The 23724-nt window shown below is 43.1% G+C and overlaps 1 protein-coding gene and 1 long non-coding RNA gene across 2 annotated transcripts in view; both read left to right on the top strand.

Annotated features, from left to right (window-relative positions):
• The first annotated feature begins 1191 nt into the window (after positions 1-1191).
• Positions 1192-23724, top strand: part of fbxw4 (F-box and WD repeat domain containing 4) — a 93190-nt gene continuing 70657 nt past the window's right edge. The window contains exons 1-4 of the mRNA XM_033034167.1: positions 1192-1582; positions 14986-15081; positions 15492-15677; positions 18431-18563. Of these exons, the coding sequence (XP_032890058.1) occupies positions 1329-1582; positions 14986-15081; positions 15492-15677; positions 18431-18563 (669 nt within the window). The 5' untranslated portion in view covers positions 1192-1328. The remainder of the gene's footprint in view (positions 1583-14985; positions 15082-15491; positions 15678-18430; positions 18564-23724) is intronic.
• LOC116981270 lies at positions 6939-9024 on the top strand. Its single transcript, XR_004414198.1, has 3 exons — positions 6939-7247; positions 8914-8921; positions 9015-9024. It is a non-coding gene; the product is annotated as an uncharacterized LOC116981270 (long non-coding RNA).

The raw sequence follows: 23724 nt of genomic DNA, 5'->3' as shown, positions 1-23724 counted from the left end.
CAACTATGATCCTATGCAGCAAGACCCTATTACTCTGTCTGTGTGATCACACAGAATGAGATAGCACTTCTGTGCAACCCTACACAGTGAGATACTGTTACTACATGACTGCATGATCACAGAAGGCAAACTCCTGTTTTAATGACCTTGATTCCAAGTATCAATACATTGTTTTGCATGATTGAGTGATCTTACGCAACAAAACTCTATTGCTTCTGATGATTTTACACAGCAGGTCTCTTGCTGTGGAACCTGAGAGGTAATGGCAGTGTAAATTTAACTGTTTCCCATTGGTCCTGTAGAATAGCCGTGCTCCAGTGGGAAGCTTGTTGGAGGTAAGACACTGCATAGGATATTGGCCTTTGTCCATGGAACTGATGCACTACAATGTTGAGAACTATTCCAAACTCTGCATCATCCACTTTGCTATCTATTGTACTTGAATTTGACTTGCTTGTATTTATGTATAATAAATCTAACCTGTTTGGTTGGCATGCAAAACAAAGCTTTACACTGTACTTCAGTACACGTGACAACAATAAACCTAAAGGATTGTGGCATTTTATCATTGAACTTTGGGATGATTCTAATTAAATAAACACTTTTGTTTCATAAATAATCAGTGATCACCCCCAATAAGTTAAACATTCCCATCGGATTAATTAATGTACAAAATCATGGCAATATGAGTTTTATAGCACATAAGGCCACTCATCCCATTGTGTTAATACTGGCCAAGATACAACCAAAGGAGTCATTCCCACTTTCCAGTTCCTTGACCATTGCCTTGGAGGCCATGCTTCTTCAAGTGTTCCTATGTTTACCTTTGAATATGATGAGGCTTTCTGGCTCCATCACCCTTTCAAACAATGTTAGATCCATAACATTATATGCTGACAAAAATGTAAACTCCCATGGAATCAAATGAATTTAAACCTGTCCACCCACTTAGGAAGTTGCATATGTAATGCTAGTGCGTTCATACAGACCACCTCAATACATGAAACACACGTGCAAAGTATATTTATGTCCTGATGCATTTACATATAAAATAAAGACACATAGAACAGTTGTTTACATAATTTGATCGTTCACTTCCTGCTTACTTATGTGACCCGTACTTTTTCACTATTACAGATAAGAGAGGAGTATTTTATATTTATGCGGATATAAATACTCCACATGCTGGTGAACCTAGTAGTTGGCACGACAGGAGCAGGCTCCGTCTACACGTGTGACTTCTGTCTGCACGGCTGGAGATGGCAGCCGGCGGGGTTTAGAGGGAAGGGAGGGGAGGGGAGGGGAGGGAAGGGAAGGGATGGGGGCAAATGCAGGAGGAGGGGTATGAGTTGCTCTGCCTCGGTGCCAGGCAGGGTGAGAGGAGGGCGATACTGGCACTGTTACTGCCCCAGCTCCCCGACGACATCCTGCTGCTGCTGTTCGCGTACGCCGATGCCCAGGCCCTGGGCCGGTTGTCGCAGGTCTGCCGGAGGTTCCAGCGCCTCATCAACAAAGACACTCTGTGGAGGAGCATCGCCAGAGTCTCCCTCAACACCGGCCTCACCCGCCTGGGCAGGGACGCGTGAGTTAAAAAACGTTTTTAACACCGAATCCTTTCAAAAAATGGAGGCGCGGCCTACCTGAGTCTGCGGCTCCTGCCGACCCGACTACCAGTCTCCATGGTTACCGCCCGTCACCTTCACTAACTGCCGCATCGAATAACTCAAAATTATTTATTTCCATCCTAGGCATAAGAACATATTTTAAAATTTCCGTCTTCTGCGCCGTTTAATTTTAATTTCCACTTTAATTTAACTTTATTCGCCCCCAACTGGCCATTACTGCACAGAGCCTGAGCCATCTGCGTGTATACACTGTATTCTTCCTATGTTGATATGTCACTGTTTCTGTACAGTTTACTTTATAAAATGTTCATCCTTTATTCAACATGGGGTACATAGGTAAGTTTAGTGCTCAGACTGAGGTCGGATGGGGCCGATTTAGGAAATAACTTTTCCAGGAAGGGTTGGGGTGTGCATAGTGAAATACGAATTATAACAAAATTAATGATTGCACTTTATAATGTAAGGCGAAAATGCAGGTTATACTGATAGTTTTCTTTCAATGAGGAATGAGGTGGGCGGATAATGCTGAGTTGGATACTGAGTTGGATGATCAGCCATGATCATATTGAATGGCGGTGCAGGCTCGAAGGGCCGAATGGCCTACTCCTGCACCTATTTTCTATGTTTTTATGATGGCATTCTGAATTTTTGGGTATGTTTTTTTTCTTTTACATCTGGTCTCTTAGAAAAAATGATTTGTTTATATTGTGAAGGGACATCGAATGGAATGGCCTGTTGGTCTAGCTTGTGAATGACACCATGCATTGAGCATTTCATCTTAAAATGGTCAGTTAGGATATTTTCCTTCATTTTCTAAAGAGCTTTTTTCATGCTTCAAGGCCATCCAGACTTCAGCCATTCGTAAAGCTTACTGGCATTGTGTAAAAATGAACTGGTTACAGAAGTGTGAGGACCAGGAGTTGCCAAGTTTCACTCACAGTAGTATGTTTTTGGTCTATTTGTATGTAAATTCTTAAATATTGATGAGGCTGATCGAAGTTCAGAATAAATAATCTAGTGTGGAACATAAAAAGAGTGTGTAAATGTCTGCAAATAAGTAAAAATAAGAAAAGACGGATAAAAGGTAATGTGGCTCTCTTATGGATTGAGACGTGTTAAATTGGGCTTACTAGATACAGTGAAAAGCTTTGCTTTGCATGTTATCCAATCAGATCAGATAATACATAATTTTCAGCACCAGTTCCAGAGACAAAGTTTTAATAAGGCAGGAGAGAGGAAACTGCAAACCAATTAGCCTCGAGTGGGCAAAGTGCTAGTATCTATCATTAAGGAATAGGTACCAGGGCACTTTGAAAACAGTGTTGATAATGGGCAGGTAGACAAAAATGCTGGAGAAACTCAGCGGGTGAGGCAGCATCTATGGAGCGAAGGAAATAGGCAATGTTTCAGGCCAAAACACTTCTTCAGACAATGGGCAGAATCTATGTAAATACAGCCCCAACCTTTTTGATCAGCGAGTGGATATGGTGAGAGGAGGGGTGAGTGAGGTTCAAATAATCGCCTCCTGTTTCTACTTTTTCTCTACCTGTGCTGTTAGTTGGTCATCATATTAAGCAGCCCTCTTGATTTAACCATAAGATTCCATAAGTTATAAATATTGCCGGGTTTCCATTAACTAGTTTGAGGATTCATGCCATCTCTAGTCACCTGTGCTCCAGATGTTCAGATCTCAGATACCATTTGCTGCATCGGCATCTGTTGTGGGTATAGCACATGTGCTGTTGTGGCTTGAAAAGTGCAGAGTGAGCGCACTGGAAAATTCTCAAGTGTGGGAAGCAAATAATGTAACTGACCAACAGTTGCTTGAGGCTTCATTAACTGAACCTGGTGACTGACTGTGCATTAATGATGGTGTGTTTTAACATGCTGTGCTTGTACAGCAAGGACGCTCCAATCTATTTAATAATGAAGTGATTTATTGTAGATAGTATTTGAGTTTCTGGATTAGCATCTGGATGGGGCTGCACAGTGGAGCAACTGGGAGAACTGATGTCTCACATTGCCAGAGACCATGGGTTCGATCCTGAACCGTGGGTGCTGTCTGTGTGAAGTTTGCACATTCTCCCTGTGACCATCTGGATGCAATGGTTTTGTTCCGCATCCCAAAGACATGCAGGTTGTAGATTAATTAATCTCTTTAAAATAAAAATTGCTCCTTATGTGTGGATGAGAAAGCGGGATAACATTGAACTAGTGTGAACAGGTGATCAATGAACTCGGTGGGCCGAAGGGCCTGTTTCCATGTTGTACCTCTAAACTAAACTAAGGTATTTGATGGTACACAAAATTGCTGGGGAAACTCAGCGGGTGCAGCAGCATCTATGGAGCTAAGGAAATAGGCGACGTTTCGGGCCAAAACCCTTCTTCAGACTAAGGTATTTGATGGCCTGGATGTTGATCAGAGATACAAATTTGTGTTGAGCCGTGGCAGCTGGAGAATTTAAATTTGAGTCCGTTAATTTGTCTTAGATTAATTTATTTGAAAGTCTCCCAGCACTAATAATAATAATAATAATAATACATTTTATTTATTGGGCGCCTTTCAGACATCTCAAGGACACCTTACATAGGTTAACAGGAATATAAACATATAATCAGAATAAAATAAATAATAAAGACATCACAGAAACACAAATTAAAAACAGAATTCAGTCCAAAAACAAAAATCAAAAACACAATGTGAAAAGAGAGCAGCGGCAGCTAAAGCGCGCCAGCGTCCACTCTCCCTTCACGGCAGCCATCGTGGACAAAGACTAACAGGATTACCTTACAGACAAAAAAATCATCCCCCCACAATGGATACCACTGTGGGGGAAGGCACAATATCCAGTCCCTATCCCAAGTTCACCCCAAAGTCAGGCCTATTGAGGCCACTGCAATTGCCTCTACGGAGGCCCGATGTTCCTGGCCGTTCTCACCGGGTGGTCTTGCCCCGGCGTCGGGAGAGTCCTCTCAGCGGCTGGGCCACCTGGAACGGCCGCTATCTAGCTGGAGACCGCGGCTTCCGAAGCCGACAAGGCCGCGCCGGTTTGGAGCTCCCAGGCTCCCGATGTTGAAATCGCCGCCCGCTCCGCAGACCCGCAGCCCGGAGGTGTTGAACTCGGCGGTCTCAGCTCACCAGAGCTCCAGCGCGTCAATCCAGCGCGGCGACCCAGGCAAGGCATCGCCCGCTCCACGATAGCGCTCCAGCGCTGTGCCGCCACCGAGGCCGAGATGCTGGGCGGTCCCCGCCAGTAAACGGCGCTCCAAGCCCGCTGGTAGGCCACGAGGACGGGTCGACGAGCAGCCCGGAGAAAAAGCTGCCTCACCGACCAGGTAGGGACCTAGAAGCAAAATTAACCCCTACCCCCCACATTTAAAAGTCCATATCTCCAACGGACAAAAAACAGGACTCACTAAAAACTTTTAAAAAAGCGAATTAAAACGGACGGCTGCTGGCTAGCAGCCGTTCCCCAAGATGACTCCACTAAGGTTAAATTAACTAGTTCATGTTGCTACGCTTATCTTCACTCCTTATTTTTGAACAGAAACTGGTTGAAAACAGAACTCGTAACAGAAACTGCAACAACATCTCCCAATAAAAGCAGGAGTAATTTCTCCAGTAAAATGAAGTCAGCAGGGAATTGTCACATACAAATTATACACATGTTTTTGCAGCAGGGCAGTGATATATAGCCTGAATGTCAAGAGCTGGATAGGTAATGCCTGGAATTCAGGAGTAGACTAATCAGATACTACACCTCATTGGTGGCAAGCCACAGGAACCGCGAGCACAATGCATAGGACATCAGTTATACCCCATGAGCTGTCATAACAAATTCTGTACCTACTGCATGTTAAAGATTAATCTGGTAAAGTTAATCCAGTAAAGCAGTAATAAAGCTGGATTTAATGGTGCTGTCTATTCCCTGTGGTTTTGCTGGCAGTGCAGGGAGGTTGCTGAATGCCATATTGAAGTGTTCCTGGAGAATAGGGAGTTTATTATTTCTGGAAGCAGTGATTCTATATAGTTACCAGCCATGCCTTTGAGTGACACGAAAGTCACTTTGGCAGTAGGGATAGCAAGCGAGTCACTTGTGAGGGAGGAATTGTATCTTAACATGTCGTAATAATTAAGTTTGGAAATAAATGTGCTCAATATGGAACTTGTAGAGTCACTGGATTCACAGTTAGTGTTGAGTTAGGTGAGGGATATCCCTTTGGTTGCTGTAGTTAGCCTCAGCATTTCAGAGACAGGAATAAGACGGGTTTCATTGCTGACCACTGTCCTTTAGTTTATAAGCAGCACGGTCTCATCTCCCTGGATTTTTTTTTTTCTTATAGTGACCCATTTTATTACTGTCAGTGAAAACAGAGAAGATTCATCAGACGCTGGCGCTGGTGAAATTAAAAGTTGTTTCACCTAGAATTCATGATTCAATGATTCACCTGCACTTCTTCCAATCTAGTGTCCTGCATTCAGTGTTCACAATGTGTCCCCTCTACATTGGAGAAACCAAAAGCAGATTGGGTGATTATCTTGTGGAATACCCATGATCGGTCTAAAGTGGCAAGCACTGAGCTGCTTATCATCTCATCCTACTCCCACTCAATAGTGATTTCCATCTTCTATTACATGACTTCTCGGTCAGTATCAATCATCCATGTATAATATCCCAGCTTGTTTTCTTTTCTTCCTTTTATTCTCTCCCTGGGATTGTCTAGCATGACTCGCTAGGCTTGTTGGGCTGCTCTGCATTTCACAACTCGCATGTTAAGTCTATTTTCATGCCCTCTAACTGCTCCCATTCACTCATTGACCGGATAACCTTGTCCCACTGGTCACCTGGTTTTGCCCTCTCAGACACAATCCTTGCAGCTTTACAAGCTGCTGTTGTTTTCTTCTCAGTTCTGACAAAGGGTCTCCAACTTGAAATGCTGACTAGAGTCATAGAACGTGGAAACAGGCCCTTTCGGCCCAACTTGCCCACACTGACCATCATGTCCCATCGACTTGTCCCACCTGCCTGCATTTGGTCCCAATCACTCCAAACCCATCCATTCCCTCCAAACCTAGTATAGCTCCAAACCTACGATAGCTCCAACCTGTTTTTTTTTCTCAGATGTGGCCTGTTTTCATTTTAGATTTTCAGCACTGCATTTTGTTTTAATTTTAAATATTTGGGCATGATCAGCTGGTTTTCATGATTGATCCTGCTGAATAAATGAGAGTTCAGGTGCTGGAATCTGGAGCAAAAAACAAACTGTTGGAGGAACTCGGTGGGCCAGGCAGCATCTGTGAAGGGAAATCATGGTTGACATTTCAGATCGAGACCTTGCATCAGGACTGAAAGTGTAAAGGGGAGATAACCAGGATAATGAGGTGGAGGGAGGAGTGAGATAGGAGCTGGCAAGTGTTAAGTGGATTCAAATGAGGAGGAATTGATGGGCAGATGGAGCCAGGTAGAGGAGAGAAGGTTGGAGCTAGTGACAGAGGATGGGAGGTGTTAAGTGGAGATAACAAAGGAGTGCAGATTTTAGAATCTGATAAGAACGAAAACTGATGAGAGGAACCAGATAATGGACGGATGCGAATAGTATGGGGAGGGGATACGGGAAATAGTGGATTGAATGTGTGGGTAATGGGCAAATGGGACCAGTTGGGGAGGGGAAAGAAACTGGATAACTGGACGAGAGGTTGGAAAAAGGGATGTGTGTGAGAGGACCTGGGTGGATCAGAGAGAGGGAGAGAGATGGAGAAACATGGTGGGTTATCTGAAACTGGAGAACTGGTTTGTAGAACCAAGCTGGAATACAAAGTACTGTTCCTATAGTTTCTGTTTGGCCACATCCTGGAGGAGGAGACTAATGTAAGGAGTTAAATGGCTTGTGTCCATGAGCTGAAGATGGCTAGAGTTGTTTGTGGCTGCACCACTACGTATCCCTCACATAGCACTTTTATTGCAGACGATCTAGTTATTATCAATTTTCTGTTTGAGGGTTCTTGCTATGTGTAAATTGCAGCGTTTCCTTCATTAAAATGGAGATGCCTTCAAAGGTATTTCTTTGGGGCAAAGCTCCGAAAGTGAACCATGGGCACTGTACGCATGCACGTATTTGTTTGTTCCTTGTGAGGGACGAACTGCTATTTTAGAAAATTGCTTTGTCTTTCAAGCGACAAGCTCTGGTTCCATCCCCTTCCCCAACCTGAATCAGCAGACCCTGAGAAAGCAAATTATTTTCTCGCTTGGCTTTGATGATCACAAGAGCAAAGACGTGGAATGGGTGACTTTAAGTCAGATGTCTAGGAATGCAATCACACTAAAAAGAAAGTGTCAAAAGATATACAGGGCTTGGGGCGGGTGGAGGGTGTAGAGAGAGAGAGAGAGAGAAAAGAGAAGTGCCTGAGGCTGTGGCAAGAGGATGGGAAAATGGAACACCAAGGCATTCTGTGTGCGAAGCGGCCACTGTAACGCGTGTTAACAGCTATGTGAGATGCTTATTTACTGCCTGAATCATTTTTAAGTGGCCTTGGGGAACAATGGCTTGAAACAAAAGCTGATGGGAATGTGCTTGAAGGAGAAATGTCGGGGTAGTTGAGGTGGGGGGGAGGGGGGGTAGTGGAGGTGAGAAGCACTGAACTGTTTTATTGAGTCAAGAGGTATGCTACAATATTGTCAAATTTTAGCAAATGTCATTAAATGCAGGAATGCCCCCCGCCCCCCCAAGGTCAAAGACCTGTTCTAAAAACGCACCCCCACCCACCAATAATGAGAATATTTAAACTAAGATCTGAAGCTGTGGTTGCTGTTGATGATTTGTTTTTGTTTGAGTAGTTGGATTATTCATTTGGCACTCGCCCCACTCTTGGCGAAGCTGTTGCAGTGATGCTTAGCGTCCCTGGAGCTGTCTTGTTAGATTTTCTCCTGAAAGTAACTTCTCATGTGTTTGAAATACAGATACCCATCATTTATTTGCTGCAGTCCAAAGTATATGGATGTTGAATAAGGACCGAGTTGGCTTTGTGTGGAGATAAATGGAGATAATCTAACAGGACTTGGCTGTGAAGTTCCAAATCTCAATGAGTGTTATGGCACTCCTTATTTTGCATATTACACCAGTTACTGAGTTACTCCAGCATTATGTGTCTATCTTTGGCTTATTACAAAGAATAGTTATTTCAACACGCTCATAACTTGAGCATTGTATCCAGTATCAACCAATGATCACATTTTAAAGGGTGAATTGGACGAGGAATAAGATCCATAACACCATTCTGCCAATGAAGTCGGATCAGTGCTAATTTCCATCTTGACTGCACCTTCATGTCTTGTTTCTGTAATATTTGATGGACACACAAGCAAGTGCAGATGTTGGAATCACTCACAGAACACAAAGTGCTGGCCTAATTCAATAGGTCAGGCAGCATCTCTGATGAACATGGATAAGCAACGTTTTGGGTCGGGACCCTTCTTCAGACTGGAGAAGTCCTCCAGAGATGCTGCCTGACCTGCTGCGCTACTTCAGCACTTTGTGCTCCATATTGTCCTTCTTCTGAAATTGTGATTAATTTCAGTTTTGCAGTTTCCAATTGATTCTCCGCCTCAACAGTTTCATGACAGAGTTCCAGATTTTCACTCCCTTTTGTGTGAAGAGGGACTAATGTCATAACTCTGAAAGTGCTGGCCCTAATTTTAAAGATATGACCCCTTATTCTGGACTCTCCCCTCCCTTCATGCTCTCCAACAGAATCCGAGAAAATTGTATTACTTTTTCAACCCTACTTTTAATCATTGTCAACATGTTGAGAAAGATTACAGTGCAAATGACAAGTATAGTCTGTAGCAATGCTGCAATTGAACCAAAACATTCAATCCTTTCTTTCTTCATGGTACTGCTTGACCTCCTGGGTATTGTCATCAATATTTTTATTTCATATCCCCATCAACTACAATTAAAAAAATAAAACAAACAACATTTTGCACTTACAGATTGTAAAATAATTACAGCTCGTTTTCACCATCCAGCACTTTCCCCCCCCACTGTTGAAGCCATTGTTCCTTGCTGGGGAGGAGGAGATGGTGTGGTCATGTCCATGAATTCAGTCTCGCCTCCTGATACTTTGCCAACTGTTTGTTCTTCATGTCTGACTAGCAATGCTGAGTGAGTATTTATCTTTGAGGGTCCTATGTTTCAGAAGAGATCATGGACTACCAGCACACACCTAGTCTAATATTTCCACTCCTAACCCAGTGATGCTAACAGCAATTGTGACACCTCTGCCACCACTTTGGCCGACTTCAATGAATGCAAAGAAGCTCAGGAAATGAAAAACTTTTTTGACCCAGCATAAACAGCATAAACACAGGTGTTGTGTCTTTGTGCGAGGTTAGGCAAGTTGGCTAAGATATGTTTTGATCAAGCTTTATGAAGGTAGCACAATGATTAAGTTATTTAACAATACATGAGAAAGTTATTCAGTCATCGGGTCTGCCCCAGCTCCTTGAAGAGCAAATCCACCAGACACTTTCACATTTCTCTTTATTCCTGCAACCCATTGTGTCCTATGCATGCTCATCAGCTCCCTTTTGATTCATTTTATCCTCAACCAGTGGGAATTGGTAACTTGCAGTACATAATTAAACCACCTGCATATTTTTGGGATGTGGGAGGAAACCAGAGCACCCAAAGGAAATCCATGCAGTCATGGAAAGAGCAAGAAAACTCCACACTGACAGCATCTGAGAGACTTCAAACCTGGGAAATTGGAGCTGTTAGGCAGTAGCACTAATTGCTTTGCAACTGTGCCACCCTAGAAGGATTCTCCCTATCTGACTGTCATTTGGTATTTTATTCAACTTGGCGTTGAAGTCAAAGTCTGTGAGGTTCTCATCACCATGACTGCTTATTGCCTTTTAGTAACATTGTGCAGTTCTCCAGAGCTTTTTGGTCTATCAGTCCCACTCTCTGATCTTTCACCCTGTTGCGTGCCAAACTTTCAAAAGTTCAAACAAGCTTTGGTCACTTGTACTGACCCCGACAAAGGTTTGTGAGTTGTTTCAATCTCCTGCATCTCCAGTACCAACACTTACCTTGTTGATGGTATGTGTTGGTACTGGACCTGATTTCCCACATTGCACCAGTCAACAACCTATCCATTCCCTCCACAAATGCTGCCTGACTGTGTTCATCCACAACTTTGTATTTTGTGACAGTGATCACTTTTCAAAAGTATTTCATTGGTTGCAAAAATGCTTTGGAGCCTGCTGAGATAACAAAATATTATAGAAATGCAAAAGAACTATAGAAACTATTTTTGTCTGCCAAACATTAGCACTAATCCAGTGTTCTTGACATCATCAATCACAAACTGTAACTCGTCCAACAAACTGTAGCACACATTTCATGCAAAACCTCGCTTCTCCAACACCTTTACTGATGTCTGTTGATTCCGTGACCCTGTCTATTGCAAATCCCTGCTTCGGCTTATGCTTCCCATTCCCCAACCCCTCCTCCTGGCTCCCTGCAACCTTCTCCCACATTCAGTCCATCTGTGTTTTCTGAATCTTGGACACTGGCCTTTCTAACTCATCCTCCCTCTGCTCTGATAACGGTGGCAGCCTTCAGCTGTCTCAGCTCTGCTCCAGAACTCCCTTAGTAACCCCTTCCATTCTTATTTCCTAAATCTTTTTGGTACCTGTCCTAATACTAATAGTCTTTCCTTGTCATGTTCTTTGTCCTTCTTGCTACCTTTCTTATCTCACCTTTGCTCCTTCCATCTGACCCTGATGACACCTGTGCGTGCAACTTTTTGGTAATTGTGACTTTTGTAAGCTACGATTTTAAGATGTGGCGCAGTGTTAGAGTTGCTGCCTTACAGCGCCAGAGACATGGGTTTGAACCTGACCATGGGTGCTGTTTGTATGGAGTTTGCATGTTCTCCCTGTGACCACGTGGGTTTTCTCCAAGTGCTCCAGTTTCCTCCCACACCCCAAAGAAGTGCAGGTTTGTAGGTTTGTTGGCTTCTGCAAATTGTCCCTAGTGTGTAGGATAGAACTAGTATATGGGGTGATCGCTGGTTGGCGCGAACTCAAACGAGCTGTAGAGCCTGTCTCATCGTGGGCCCAAGTGCCTGTTTCCACGCTGTATCTCTAAACTAAACTAAAATGACCCTGCTTTAACATCGTGACATACTGCAGTAAAAATATAGCACGCACAGTACATATTTGCGCCTGGCTTATCTGGAGCTAGTTCTTCAAATCCTAAATAGACACAAAATGCTGGAGTAACTCAGCGAGACAGGCAGCATCTCTGGAGAGAAGGAAATCCTAATTGTCTTTTGACACTGCTACAGTACCTGAACAGCCCTGACCTAAACCACTGATATATCTTATGTGACTGTGACTAAGAGTGTCTACCTTTCCTTCTCTGCAATATTGACATTGTGACCACATAATTTTCTTCAAATCCCTCTGTTGTTTCCTTTAACAACACTGACTTCAAACATTAGCTTTGAGTGCTTTGGAACATTTTTACTAGAGAAATATAACTCTTTTAAGATCAAACATCAAACTCCCAGTAGTTTATTTTATAGTTTAAAGGTAGTGTGGAAACCGGCCCTTCGGCACACCAAGTCCACGCCAATCACAATCACCTGTACATCAGCACGATCCTACACACTAGGAACAATTTACAGAAGCCAATGAACCTAAAAATCTTCACGTTTTTGGAATGTGGGAGGCAATCTGAGCACCCAGAGAAAACCCATGCGGTCACAGGGAGAATGTACAAATTCGGTACAGATAGCAACCATGGTCAGGATCGAACCCTGGGTCTCTGGCACTGTAAGGCAACAACTCTACTGCTGCGCCACTGTGCTGCCCAGTAGTGGTAAGTGTTTTAATTCATGTGGTGGGATGGTTGAGCAATGAGAGTTTTGCTTAAGTCCTAGGCAGAATTAACCAATGAGCGAAGTATCTAACACTGACACAAGTGAATTGATCAAACAGAGGTTTTCTTCAGTAATTTTAAAGAGACTTTGCTAAATCTGTGACGGTTTGTTTCAGGCTTGGTAGGTTTGGGGGGGGGAAGGGGGAGGGGGGGTAGTTGGTGGGTGGCATAAGATGAAAAGGGGGATATGATTGGGTTTTAAAACATAAAGATTTATCATGGATGGAAAGGCAGAAATGCAGTGGGATGTGTGAAATGTGGCAGCAAGCTAGATTGTCCTTCAAGTGTGTGGGGCTCCCATTCCAGTCCAAACGCACAGTTGATTTACAGTTTGCTCTGTGTGTGTGATGAAGATCTATTGTTGGTGAACATATGTGTCTCACATTTGTTTCTGCAGAACAGCAAATGGCAACTGGTTAAAATAAGCGAGCTGCATGTTGACCTTTGCACTTTGACCCAAATAGGTGTTTTATATTGGGTTTGGTTGCGTTGGAGGGGCTCACATTACCAAAGATGTAACCTTGTATATTTTTCTTTACAATCTTCCTTTTCTGTGCTAAAGCCAGTGAGGGCACGCTCTGGGAAGGCTGCAGGTATACCGTTTATGTCTCATCCCAAAGGGCCAGGAACCGTGACTGTTGCCAAGTTACTCAGCCACAGAGTGCTTCACAGAAGGTCCTAACTATCACATCAATCTCTGGACAATTTCTACGACCACCACATGTTGTTATTTGGTAATGGGAGCCCTAACCAGTGATACTTTGTCAGTGTTGGCCATAGTCAGTGGATAGCTCTAATGTTTTTTTTGCAACTTTTTCTCTTAATGTCTTGCAAAATTTAGGTGTCATTTGTGTATAATTAATGTTTTGTGTGTAGTCTGGGTGTATGTGCCTATGTTGCTGATGCAAGCAATATTTTCATTGTTCCTGTACCTCACCATACATATGTCAGTAAACCCAGCTTGACTTGACTGAATCAGAAGGTAGTGGGTTCAGATCTGACTCCAGGCATGAGCTGATGCTCCTAAATGCTGAGAGCTTTGAAGGAGATGAAGCACTGAAGTAAAGTAATGCTGCCGTCGCAGATAGAGGCGGCTGGTTCTGTGGCGTAGTTTCAAATTAACTATGGGAGGTCTCCTTGCTCTTTTAGCCAATACTTAATGCTCGCAAACATGAGGAACTGCAGATGCTGAAATCTTGAGCAAAAAAAACACAGTGCTGAAGTAACTCTGTAGGTCATTGCAGGATCTCTGGTTGGAACTATTCTTCAGAATAGCACAAATAGCACACTGCTGTTTATGGAATCCTGCTGTGCATAGTTTTGCTGCTTTGTTTCATACATTAGCACTTTTTTCATAAGTATTTAATTGGCTGTAAAGTGCTCTCTGATTCTTAAAATTCTGAAATGTGTTTTTGAAATTCAATTTTTTAAAAATGACTTTGCCTGTGTCGATCTGAATTGTTGTGCTCTGGCATGGGATAAATGCTCAGCCATCTTACTTGGAAGGCAAGAAGGTTTTACTCGCATAACTTTGGTTGACAAATCCTAGTAGTTGTGCGTGGGCAGAGTCCAAAGTTGCTGCCCTGCATGTCTCAAAACTCATTGGCCGGCAGTTCATTCTACAGGAAAACAATGATCCCAAACATACTGCTAAAGCAACAATAAGTTTTTCAAAGCTAAAAAATAATAAATTCTTGAGTGGCCAAGTCAATCGCCCGATCTGAACCCAATTGAACATGCCTCTTACATGCTGAAGAGAAAACTGAAGGGGACTAGCCCCCAAAACAAGCATAAGCTAAAGGTGGCTCCAATACAGGCCTGGCAGAGCATCACCAGAGAAGACATCCAGCAACTGGTGATGTTCATGAATCGCAGACTTTAACCAGTCATTGCATGCAAAGGATATGCAAAAAATACTAAACATGACTACTTACATTTACATGACATTGCTCTGTCTCAAAAATTATGGTGCCCTGAAATGGGGGGACTATGTATAAACACTGCTGTGATTTCTACATAGTGAAACCAAAATGTATAAAAATAGCCTTTATTTAAATCTGTGCACTTTAACCACATGTGATTTTTTGGATTTTTAAAAATCTTCTTATTTATTTATTTATTTATTTTTAAAATTACAAATCTGAAATTGTGGAGTACAGAGGCAAATAAATAAATGACGGGTCTTTGCCCCAAACATTATGGAGGGCATTGCATCTCTGTCCACTCTACAAAATTGGCAGTCCTTTCAACATTGTGCCCGATAGTTTCTTTTCAGTTTCATGGTTACCAGAAGATAACATTGGGTAAAGTATAAAACTAATTTGCTACCCCTGTTTCAACAGTGCTACTTCTGTATTGCTGATGCCTCTACACTCTGTGTTTAGTTCTTTACTGTGCTGTAATGTTTTAGGTTTCCCCAAATAGCTCTGAAGGACCGTGTGAAGGCCTCTCGGAACTGGAAGCATGGGAGGTGTCGCCAAGAGGTTACCCTAAGGTGGAAGTGCAAGTAAGTGACAGCGCAATTTTTTTCCTATTTATAGCTGCTCTTCTTCCCAATATGACAGGACACAAAGTGTTGGAGTAACTCAGCAGATCAGGCACCCTCTCTGGAGAACATGGATAGGTGATATTTCAGGTTGGAATCCTTCTTCAGATTCAGAAATGTCCCCTGCCTGTGTCCTCCAGAGATGCTGCCTAACATGCTGAGTTACTCCAGCATTTGTGTTCCTCTTGTAAACCAGCATCTGCAGTTCCTTGTTTTTATGCTGTGTATCATAATGGAGCACGTGGTCTTTTAATGTTGGCAAGCCTGGTGGATAGGCATTGCTTTGCTTCACTGAAACATGGGGATAGATTCCTCATTGTGCTACCTTTGTGTCCTGTATTGATCTCATCTCCATTCTGATTTCCCTTCAGTTTGTTACCCTGGTTACAACTAGACCAACAGTGGCTCTACCTCTCCCAAGCATCTGATATCCGAGCCTACTCCTTGAGTCGGAATGGCACTGGTCTGCGGAGGCGCCCTATCGCGGTCTACACTGGTCATCAGGATGATGTCTGCCGATTTGTCCTCAATGAATCTCAAGTTGTCAGTGGTGGAGGGTAAGTACTCCAGATTACTGAGTAGTGTTCAAAAGTACTTTAAGTTGGAGAGTTCAGTGATTCTACTCTGGTTCTGTGGCTTCCTATTAAGACTGATGCATGACCTGCAGACTGTTACAGCTGGTTGCTAAACACTTCAACTCCACCTCCCATTCCCACACTGACCTTTCTGTCCTGGACCTCCTCCATTGTCAAATGAGGCCCACCGCAAATTGGAGGAACAGCACCCCATATTTCGCTTGGGCAGCTTACACCCCAGCGGTATGAACATTGACTTATCTAACTTCAAGTAATCCTTGCTTTCTCTCTCTCCATCCCTTCCCACTTCTCCTAGTAGTCTTACTGTCTCCGACTAAATTTTATCTCTGTTTGCTTTGTTGTGACCTCCCAACTAACAATGATCTATCTTACGTTTTCCTTGATTTCCATTCTCTTTGTCCTATTTTCACAACATTTCACACTTAGCTATACACTTCCTTATCTATGTACCTCCCTCTCCCCTGACATCAGTCTGATGAAGTGTCTCGATCCAAAACGTCAATCAATCCTTCTCTCCAGAGATGCTGCCTGTCCCGCTGAGTTACTCCAGTATTTCGTGTCTATCTTCAATTTAAACCATCATTTGCAGTTCCTTCCTACACATTTTGTCTGCTACAGGTGGGGCAGGGTGGGCTTGAAGGGATGAGTGGGTGGCTTGGGTATTTGGCACATTTCTACTTCTTGTGCTTGGCCAGACATTTCCATGCCTGGTCCTGTTTTTCCCAAGAAGACTTTGTGAACATTCCTGAAGCATTGTCTTCTGGCCTCTTTTGCCACGATAGAACTTGATGGAGAGTGTCTATTGTTTTTTGGGAATCTGGTATTGGGCATGCAGCTGATGTGACCGCCTATTGGAGCTGTTTGAGCATTATCAGAGCTACAGCATTGGCTTGGGATAAGATGATGCTATTGGTTTGCTTATCCTGCCAATGCATGCAGATATTTCCAGTGCCTACCTTGTCTTGGAAGAATATAGTTGGTAGGGATCACTGCAGTCCAGTAAACCCTGAGTTTGGTGTTGGTTTTGAGATCTTGATCTAATCACTTGGAAATTATTTTCATCATAAGGCCAAAGGAAACAGTGGTGCAGTAGAAGATGGTGGTACCTTTTGTCATCAATGTCTGACTTTGTGGATAGATAGTTCCTGGGATGTGGAGGGTGATCTGGATTTAGACATTTCATTGTCTGAAGTTGTGGTGCAGTGGAGGTTTGTGGAGGAGCTTTGTCTTACAGGTGTGTTAGTGAACATGTCAACTGTTTCATGTCCAAGTGGGCATACATGTCACCTGCATACGACAGCTCAATCCCTCATTTAGTCAATGGGGGTAGACCAGTTTCCCAATTGTCCTGTAGATTAATTCAATTCAAGGGGAGAGAGGTGCAATGTAAGGTAAAATTTGGTGATGAGGAAGATTGGGAAGTGTTGGAGTGATGATGCAGCTTTTCTTAACCCCAGTCTGCATTGGGAATGAGTCTATGATGATCATAGTTTGTATGTCATCATTTAGTCAGAGCAGAATTTCTGAGCGCGCCCAAATTTGAGAAGAGTATCACAAATTTTCGCAGTTGGCAGTGAAAGATTTTTGTGAGGACGAGGAAGACTATATATAATGGTTGGTGCTGATCCCTGAATTATTCTTAGAGTTGACAGGCCTTGATGATTTTGCCTAACATATATGTTGATGATGGAATCTGCCCAGCATCTCGGTGAGGAGATGCAATGCAGCACTTCAGCTGCTGGGGCAGGGCAGTGGAGAAGTACTTTGGTGAGGACCTCCTCAACAGAAGACAGCAGAGGTTGTAATTGCAGTGATTGGATTTGCTTTCTTTCCTGAATAGGGCCATGGTCTCGCGGATGCCCTCCGTTCTGCTCTTGTGTTACTGGATGAGAAAGTGGAGGCTGTGTAATTTGACCAGAAGTTCCTCTCCAAGGTTTTGGGTCCAGTGATTCATTCCAGTTCAGCCATTTGTACTCTGACTCTTTCTTAGCTATATGTGTATTATGCTTCGCAATGGTAACATGTAGACACCAGGAACTGCAGAAGCAGGTTTACAAAAAGGACACAAAGTGCTGGATTAACTCAGCGGGCCAGGCAGCAGCTCTGGTGAACATGGATAGGTGATGTTTCAGATTGCGAACTTTCTTCAGTTACTGGAAAAGGGTCCCGTCCTGAAACATCACCTATCCATGTTCTCCAGAGATGTCGCCTGGCCCGCTGAGTTACTGCAATACTTTGTCCTTTTTGTTTGAAATGGTTACAAATTTTCCTGACGCTGCAAAGCTTCTTTGCATTATGGTGGTAGCAGTTATATTTTAATGGTACGGGTCAAATAAAAAGAAGCTTTCACTTCTAGAGCATGGAACAGCACACTGATTATGCCCCTCTCTAGCTACTTGCCCCTAATCAACCAGTCTGTCTCTCACTCATATCCTAACTTTCATGTTATCTAAGCACAGTAGTGACAGCACCTGGAGCAATGTGCATTAAAGTCAATTAGAGTCATTTTTTTTCTTTCCTGCTGAGCAACATTGATTCAGATCCATTACATTTTTTTTAATTTTAAAAGAAATATTGCAAGATCCGCGTTGAGCGCTATTATCCGTGTGTGTATGCGCCCGCACAATGTATGTACGTGAGTGTATATTTTTCGAGTAAACCTATTGACAATTCTGATGGAGGTTGCTAAGAACATATGTTAAATTACTTGGCAGGAATGGGAAGATCATTGTCTACGACACTTGCAACTCCTTTTGCACAGAGTACTCAGCACACAATCAAGAGGTCAACTGCATCGACAGCCGAGGACATGTCATCGTTAGTGGCTCAAGAGACAAGACAGCACGGGTAGGTGTGGAGAAGTAGCCTGGTGTTAAGCTCAGCTTGGCAGCAAATCTCGTCCCTATCAGAAGTGGAATTTGCACTATCTGTGAGGGAAAGAGTATTTTTAACTCTCACCAAGGAGAAGACGAAGTCTTGGAATGCCAGCAATGAATCTTTTTGTTTTCACCTTCAGCCTTGTGAACTTGCTGAAGCCAGCAAAGAATTTTAGATTAATATATAGAAAAGGGTGAACTATATTTGGAATGGGGAATGGGCCATAAAATGTATATATTAGTATCAAAACACACGCCATAGATATAGATCTTTCTATCTGTGGACACCAATGTTGAAAGATTGACCTGAATATTTTCACTAATTTCCTTTACCTATGTGTGGTATTCCTTTTTAATGTATGTGTAATTCCTTTTTTTTGTAAAGTATTCTTAACACTATTTCCAGCTTACTTTCAAACAATGTGTCCTAGTTCATAGCAAGCTGTTTCAAAAACTTCCACTCCTTTCTCTCCTGTCCCTTTTTTGCCAATCATTCTGTTTCATATGACCATTATAAATCTATGTTTTCTGGTTACATACGTTCTTGCCGACACACACAGTTTCTAATCTATCATAAAATGCAGGAAAAACTCTCCTCATCATTTTGAGCAAGTCTGTTGCCCTTAATCTTCTGTCGGCCAATTCCAATTTCTGCTGTAATATTTTCCTTGAAACTTCAATTGGACTCCGATCTTGTAAATAACATTGTGTAGACCAGAAAGATCAACCTTTAGTTTGTGCTAAGTTACTAGAGAGTTCAAAGAACAATGCTCCAGGACTAAAGAGGAGTGTTGCCTGGGCTTGTGTGCTTAAGTTGCAGGGAGAGGTTGGATATGCTGTACAACATCATGAGGGGCATAGATACAGTGAACTCTCACAGTCTTTTTCCAAGGGTAAAACTAGGTTTAGGCTTGAGGTGAGTGAGGAAAGATTTAAAAGGGACTTCCAGGGCAAACGTCCCACTCAGAGAGTAGTCTGTATCTGGCATGAGCTGCTGGAGGAAACATTGCCAACTTGGTCATCATGGACAAGGTGTGCCAAAGGGCATGTTTCTGTGCTATATAGACCAATGATTCTGAGTGGAATTAAAAGAAAAGTGCCGAATAATTGCTTCCCAATGCTGTTAACCCATCCTTTTCTTGCAACATATACATCACACCAGTCTCCATCTAATAATTTGACGAATTGAGATTAACCATTTAAGATGGATCCAAGTCAAAGTTGCACAGTGTATCCTTTGCACTAACATCAGGATACAAATCGCCATAGTGAATGAATGAATACTTTACTTTATTGTCACATGTGACAAGTCACAGTGAAATTCTTTGCTTGCATGCCAAAGGTATGCAAATAGTCGCCACATAGAGGGCACTTAAAGTTACAAAGTAACCCCGCACCAGGCCCCCCCTTTGTTCTTTCCCCCCCACCCCCTCCCCCTCCTCACGGAGTCCGGTCCTCCATTGTTCTTCCCCCTCCCTCACGGCATCCTCCACGTTACCCTTGGAGAAGTTGTGATATCACCAGATAAGGGAAGTTTTGATCACCTTGGACAAAATCTGGATTGGAGTTTGGATTATGGAGAATAAAGGCAGTATTAAATTATTGTGCCACACTCCTGCTTACTGAATGTATATTTTTTGTTGTCTGCAAATAGTTGGGCTGTATTGTAGCAGCTATTCATTAATTCCGCTGATCTCTTGTTCTCCAAGGTAATGTAGAAACTAGCATTCTCTGCCCAAGAGGCAGTGGCTCATAAAATTCAGAAAATAAAAACCAATTTCCGTCCAATCAAGAAGCCAAAAATTATTGGAAACACTTGGGTTTTGGCTTTAGCCTTAGAGTTGCAGCATGGAAACAGGCCCTTTGGCCCACCGAGTCCCTGCTGACTATCGATCACCAGTTCCCACTAGTTATATGTTATCCCACTTCTGCATTTGCTCCCTACACACAATGGAATGGAATGGACTAGGCACAGTGAAATCTTTTGCTTGCATACCCAATGTAAACAAATAGCAGTCATCTCTGGCGCTGACCTCCTTTTGTTCCCCTTCCCCCTTACCCCCCCCCCCCCCCCCCCCAGCATTCCCCCATGTCAGGTTCCCAATTCCCTTTGCCCTCCCACTCCCCAATTGTCTGTTGTTCTCCCTCATAGCGGTCCCCCCACGCCGGGACGATTTATAGAGGCCAATTAACCTACAAACCCATGCATTTTTTATTTGTGGGAGGAAACAGTACCCAGAGGAAACCCACATGGTCTAGAGGGGAAAGCAAAATTCCACGCAGACAGCACCCGAGGTCGGGGTTGATCTTGGAGTAGATAGCATATATACCAGCTGCAACTCCTAGCTGTCCTAGGGTTTGGCTTGTTTGTCTAGGTATGCCTAGATTGGTTGGCTTGGAAAGGCTGTTTTTGTGCTGTCCCCCTCTATGACCCAAAAGAAGAATAACGTTTCAGGCTGATAGCCTGTCATTAGAAGTGAACGGTCTTAGACTTTAAGCATTAATTTAGGCAGCACAGTAGCGCTGCTGCCTCACCACGTCAGAAACCCGGGTTCATTCCTGAATTTGTGTGCTGTCTAAGTGGAATTTGCACGTTCTTTCTGTGACTGCTTTGGTTTTGTCCAGTACTCTGGTTTCCTCCCGCATCTCAAATATGTGTGGGTTTGTAGGTTAATTGTCCCTCAGCATCTTGCCCTTAGTGTGTAGGGAGTGGATGCCAATGCAGGATAATATAGAACTCGTGTGAACAGGTGATCGATGGTCGACGTCTTCTCGGTGGGCCAAAGGGCCTATTTTCCATGCTGTATCTCTAAACAAAACCCCTATTCTCTCTCCACAAACACTGCTTGACCTGCTGATTGTTTCTGAGATTTTTCCCGTGTTCTTCGCAGTTCACTGACTTGTGAAAAAAGGTATCTGCTTCCCCAGTGTAGGAGTGTTGAAACTAATCTCAGCTCCAGCAGAGATCAGCAAACTCATTAGCCTGTGCATGGAACCCAGGACCTCCCCTTGCCTGTAAATTAAAATAAGAATCACATAATGAAGTCTAAACCGTCTGGGGAATAAATAAACCTTAAATAAAAATCGTACTTCTTGTTTTGGGATGAACAAGTGCTCCATCAGTTCTTGAAAGGTCCTGTTGCTGCTGTAATCCAGAAATGCAATACTGACATAAAGCAGACTGCAGTCTGACCTCGAAGCTGCCAGAATGCATAGATACAGAGTGATTTGAGTCTCAGACTTTTGGATAATAAAACAGTACAGTGACAGCACGAGCATTACTGGGCCTTAAGATTAAAATTTAACGCTTTGAGAACTGGGCCGGAATGAAATTACCGGCCTGAGTTTATTTTTATCCCAGGAATGTCGCTCTATGACTCTTTCCTAAAATTGTGTATGCTCTTTCACCTGTATCCACCTATCACTTGCCAGACTTTGCCCTGCACCTTTCTTCCAGCAGCCTACCGACGGTATGAATATTGAATTCTTAAATTTTAGGTAACTACATTGCCCTCCATAATGTTTGGAACAAAGACCCATCATTTATTTATTTGCCTCTCTACTCCACAATTTGAGATTTTTAATTAAAACAAATCACATGTGGTTAAAGTGCACATTGTCAGATTTTATTAAATTATATTTTTATACATTTTGGTTTCACCTTGTAGAAATTACAGCTGTTTTTTTTACATAGTCCCCCCATTTCATATCACCATAATGTTTGGGACACATGGCTTCACAGGTGTTTAAATGCCTCCTTAATGCAGGTATAAGAGAGCTCTTAGCACCTAGTCATTCCATCACCTTTGGAAACTTTTATTGCTGTTTATCAACATGAGGACCAAAGTTGTACCAATGAAAGTCAAAGAAGCCATTATGAGATTGAGAACCAAGAATAAAATTGTTAGAGACATCAGCCAAACCTTAGGCTTACCAAAATCAACTGTTTGGAACATCATTAAGAAGAAAGAGAGCAGTGGTGAGCTTACTAAATGCAAAGGGACTGGCAGGCCAAGGAAGACCTCCACAGCTGATGACAGAAGAATTCTCTCTATAATAAAGAAAAATCCCCAAACACCTGTCCGACAGATCAGAGACACTCTTCAGGTGTGAATTTGTCAATGACCACTGTTCGCAGAAGACTTCATGAACAGAAATACAGAGGCTACACTGCAAGATGTAAACCGACTGGGATGGCCAGGTTACAGTCTGCCAAGAAGTACTTGAAAGAGCAACTACAGTTCTGGAAAAAGGGTCTTGTGGACTGATGAGACGAAGATTAACATATCAGAGTGATAGAAACATAGAAAATAGGTGCAGGAGTAGGCCATTCGACCCTTCGAGCCTGCACAGCCATTCAATACGATCATGGCTGATCATCCAACTCAGCATCCTGTACCTGCCTTCTCTCCATACCCCCTGATCCCTTTAGCCACAAGGGCCACATCTAACTCCCTCTTAAATATAGCCAATGAACTGGTCTCAACTATCAACTATCTGTGGCAGAGAGTTCCAGAGCAAAGCAAAGTGGCAAGAGCAAAGTATAGAGAAGAGAAGGAACTGCCCAAGATCCAAAGCATACCACCTCATCTGTGAAACACGGTGGTGGGGGTGTTATGGCCTGGACATGTATGGCTGCTGAAGGTACTGCCTCACTTATCTTCATTGATGATACAACTGCTGATCTTATAGAAATGTACAAAATTCTTAAGGGGTTGGACAGGCTAGATGCAGGAAGATTGTTCCCGATGTTGGGGAAGTCCAGAACAAGGGGGCCACAGTTGTAGCATAATGAATTCTGAAGGGTATAGACACATCCTATCTGCTCAAGTTCAAACAAATGCCTCAAAACTCATTGGCCGGTGGTTCATTCTACAGCAAGACAATGATCCCAAACATACTGCTAAAGCAACAAAGGAGTTTTTCAAAGCTAAAAAATGGTCAATTCTTGTGTGGCCAAGTCAATCACCCGAGCTGACCCCAATTGAGCATGCCTTTTATATGCTGAAGAGAAAACTGAAGGGGACTAGCCCCCAAAACAAGCATAAGCTAAAGATGGCTGCAACGCAGGCCTGGCAGAGCATCACCAGAGAAGACACCCAGCAACTGGTGATGTCCATGAATTGCAGACT

The sequence above is a fragment of the Amblyraja radiata genome, chromosome 15, assembly GCF_010909765.2.
Source record: "Amblyraja radiata isolate CabotCenter1 chromosome 15, sAmbRad1.1.pri, whole genome shotgun sequence".
Lineage (NCBI taxonomy): Eukaryota > Metazoa > Chordata > Chondrichthyes > Rajiformes > Rajidae > Amblyraja > Amblyraja radiata.
This window is presented reverse-complemented; position numbering and strand designations above follow the sequence as displayed.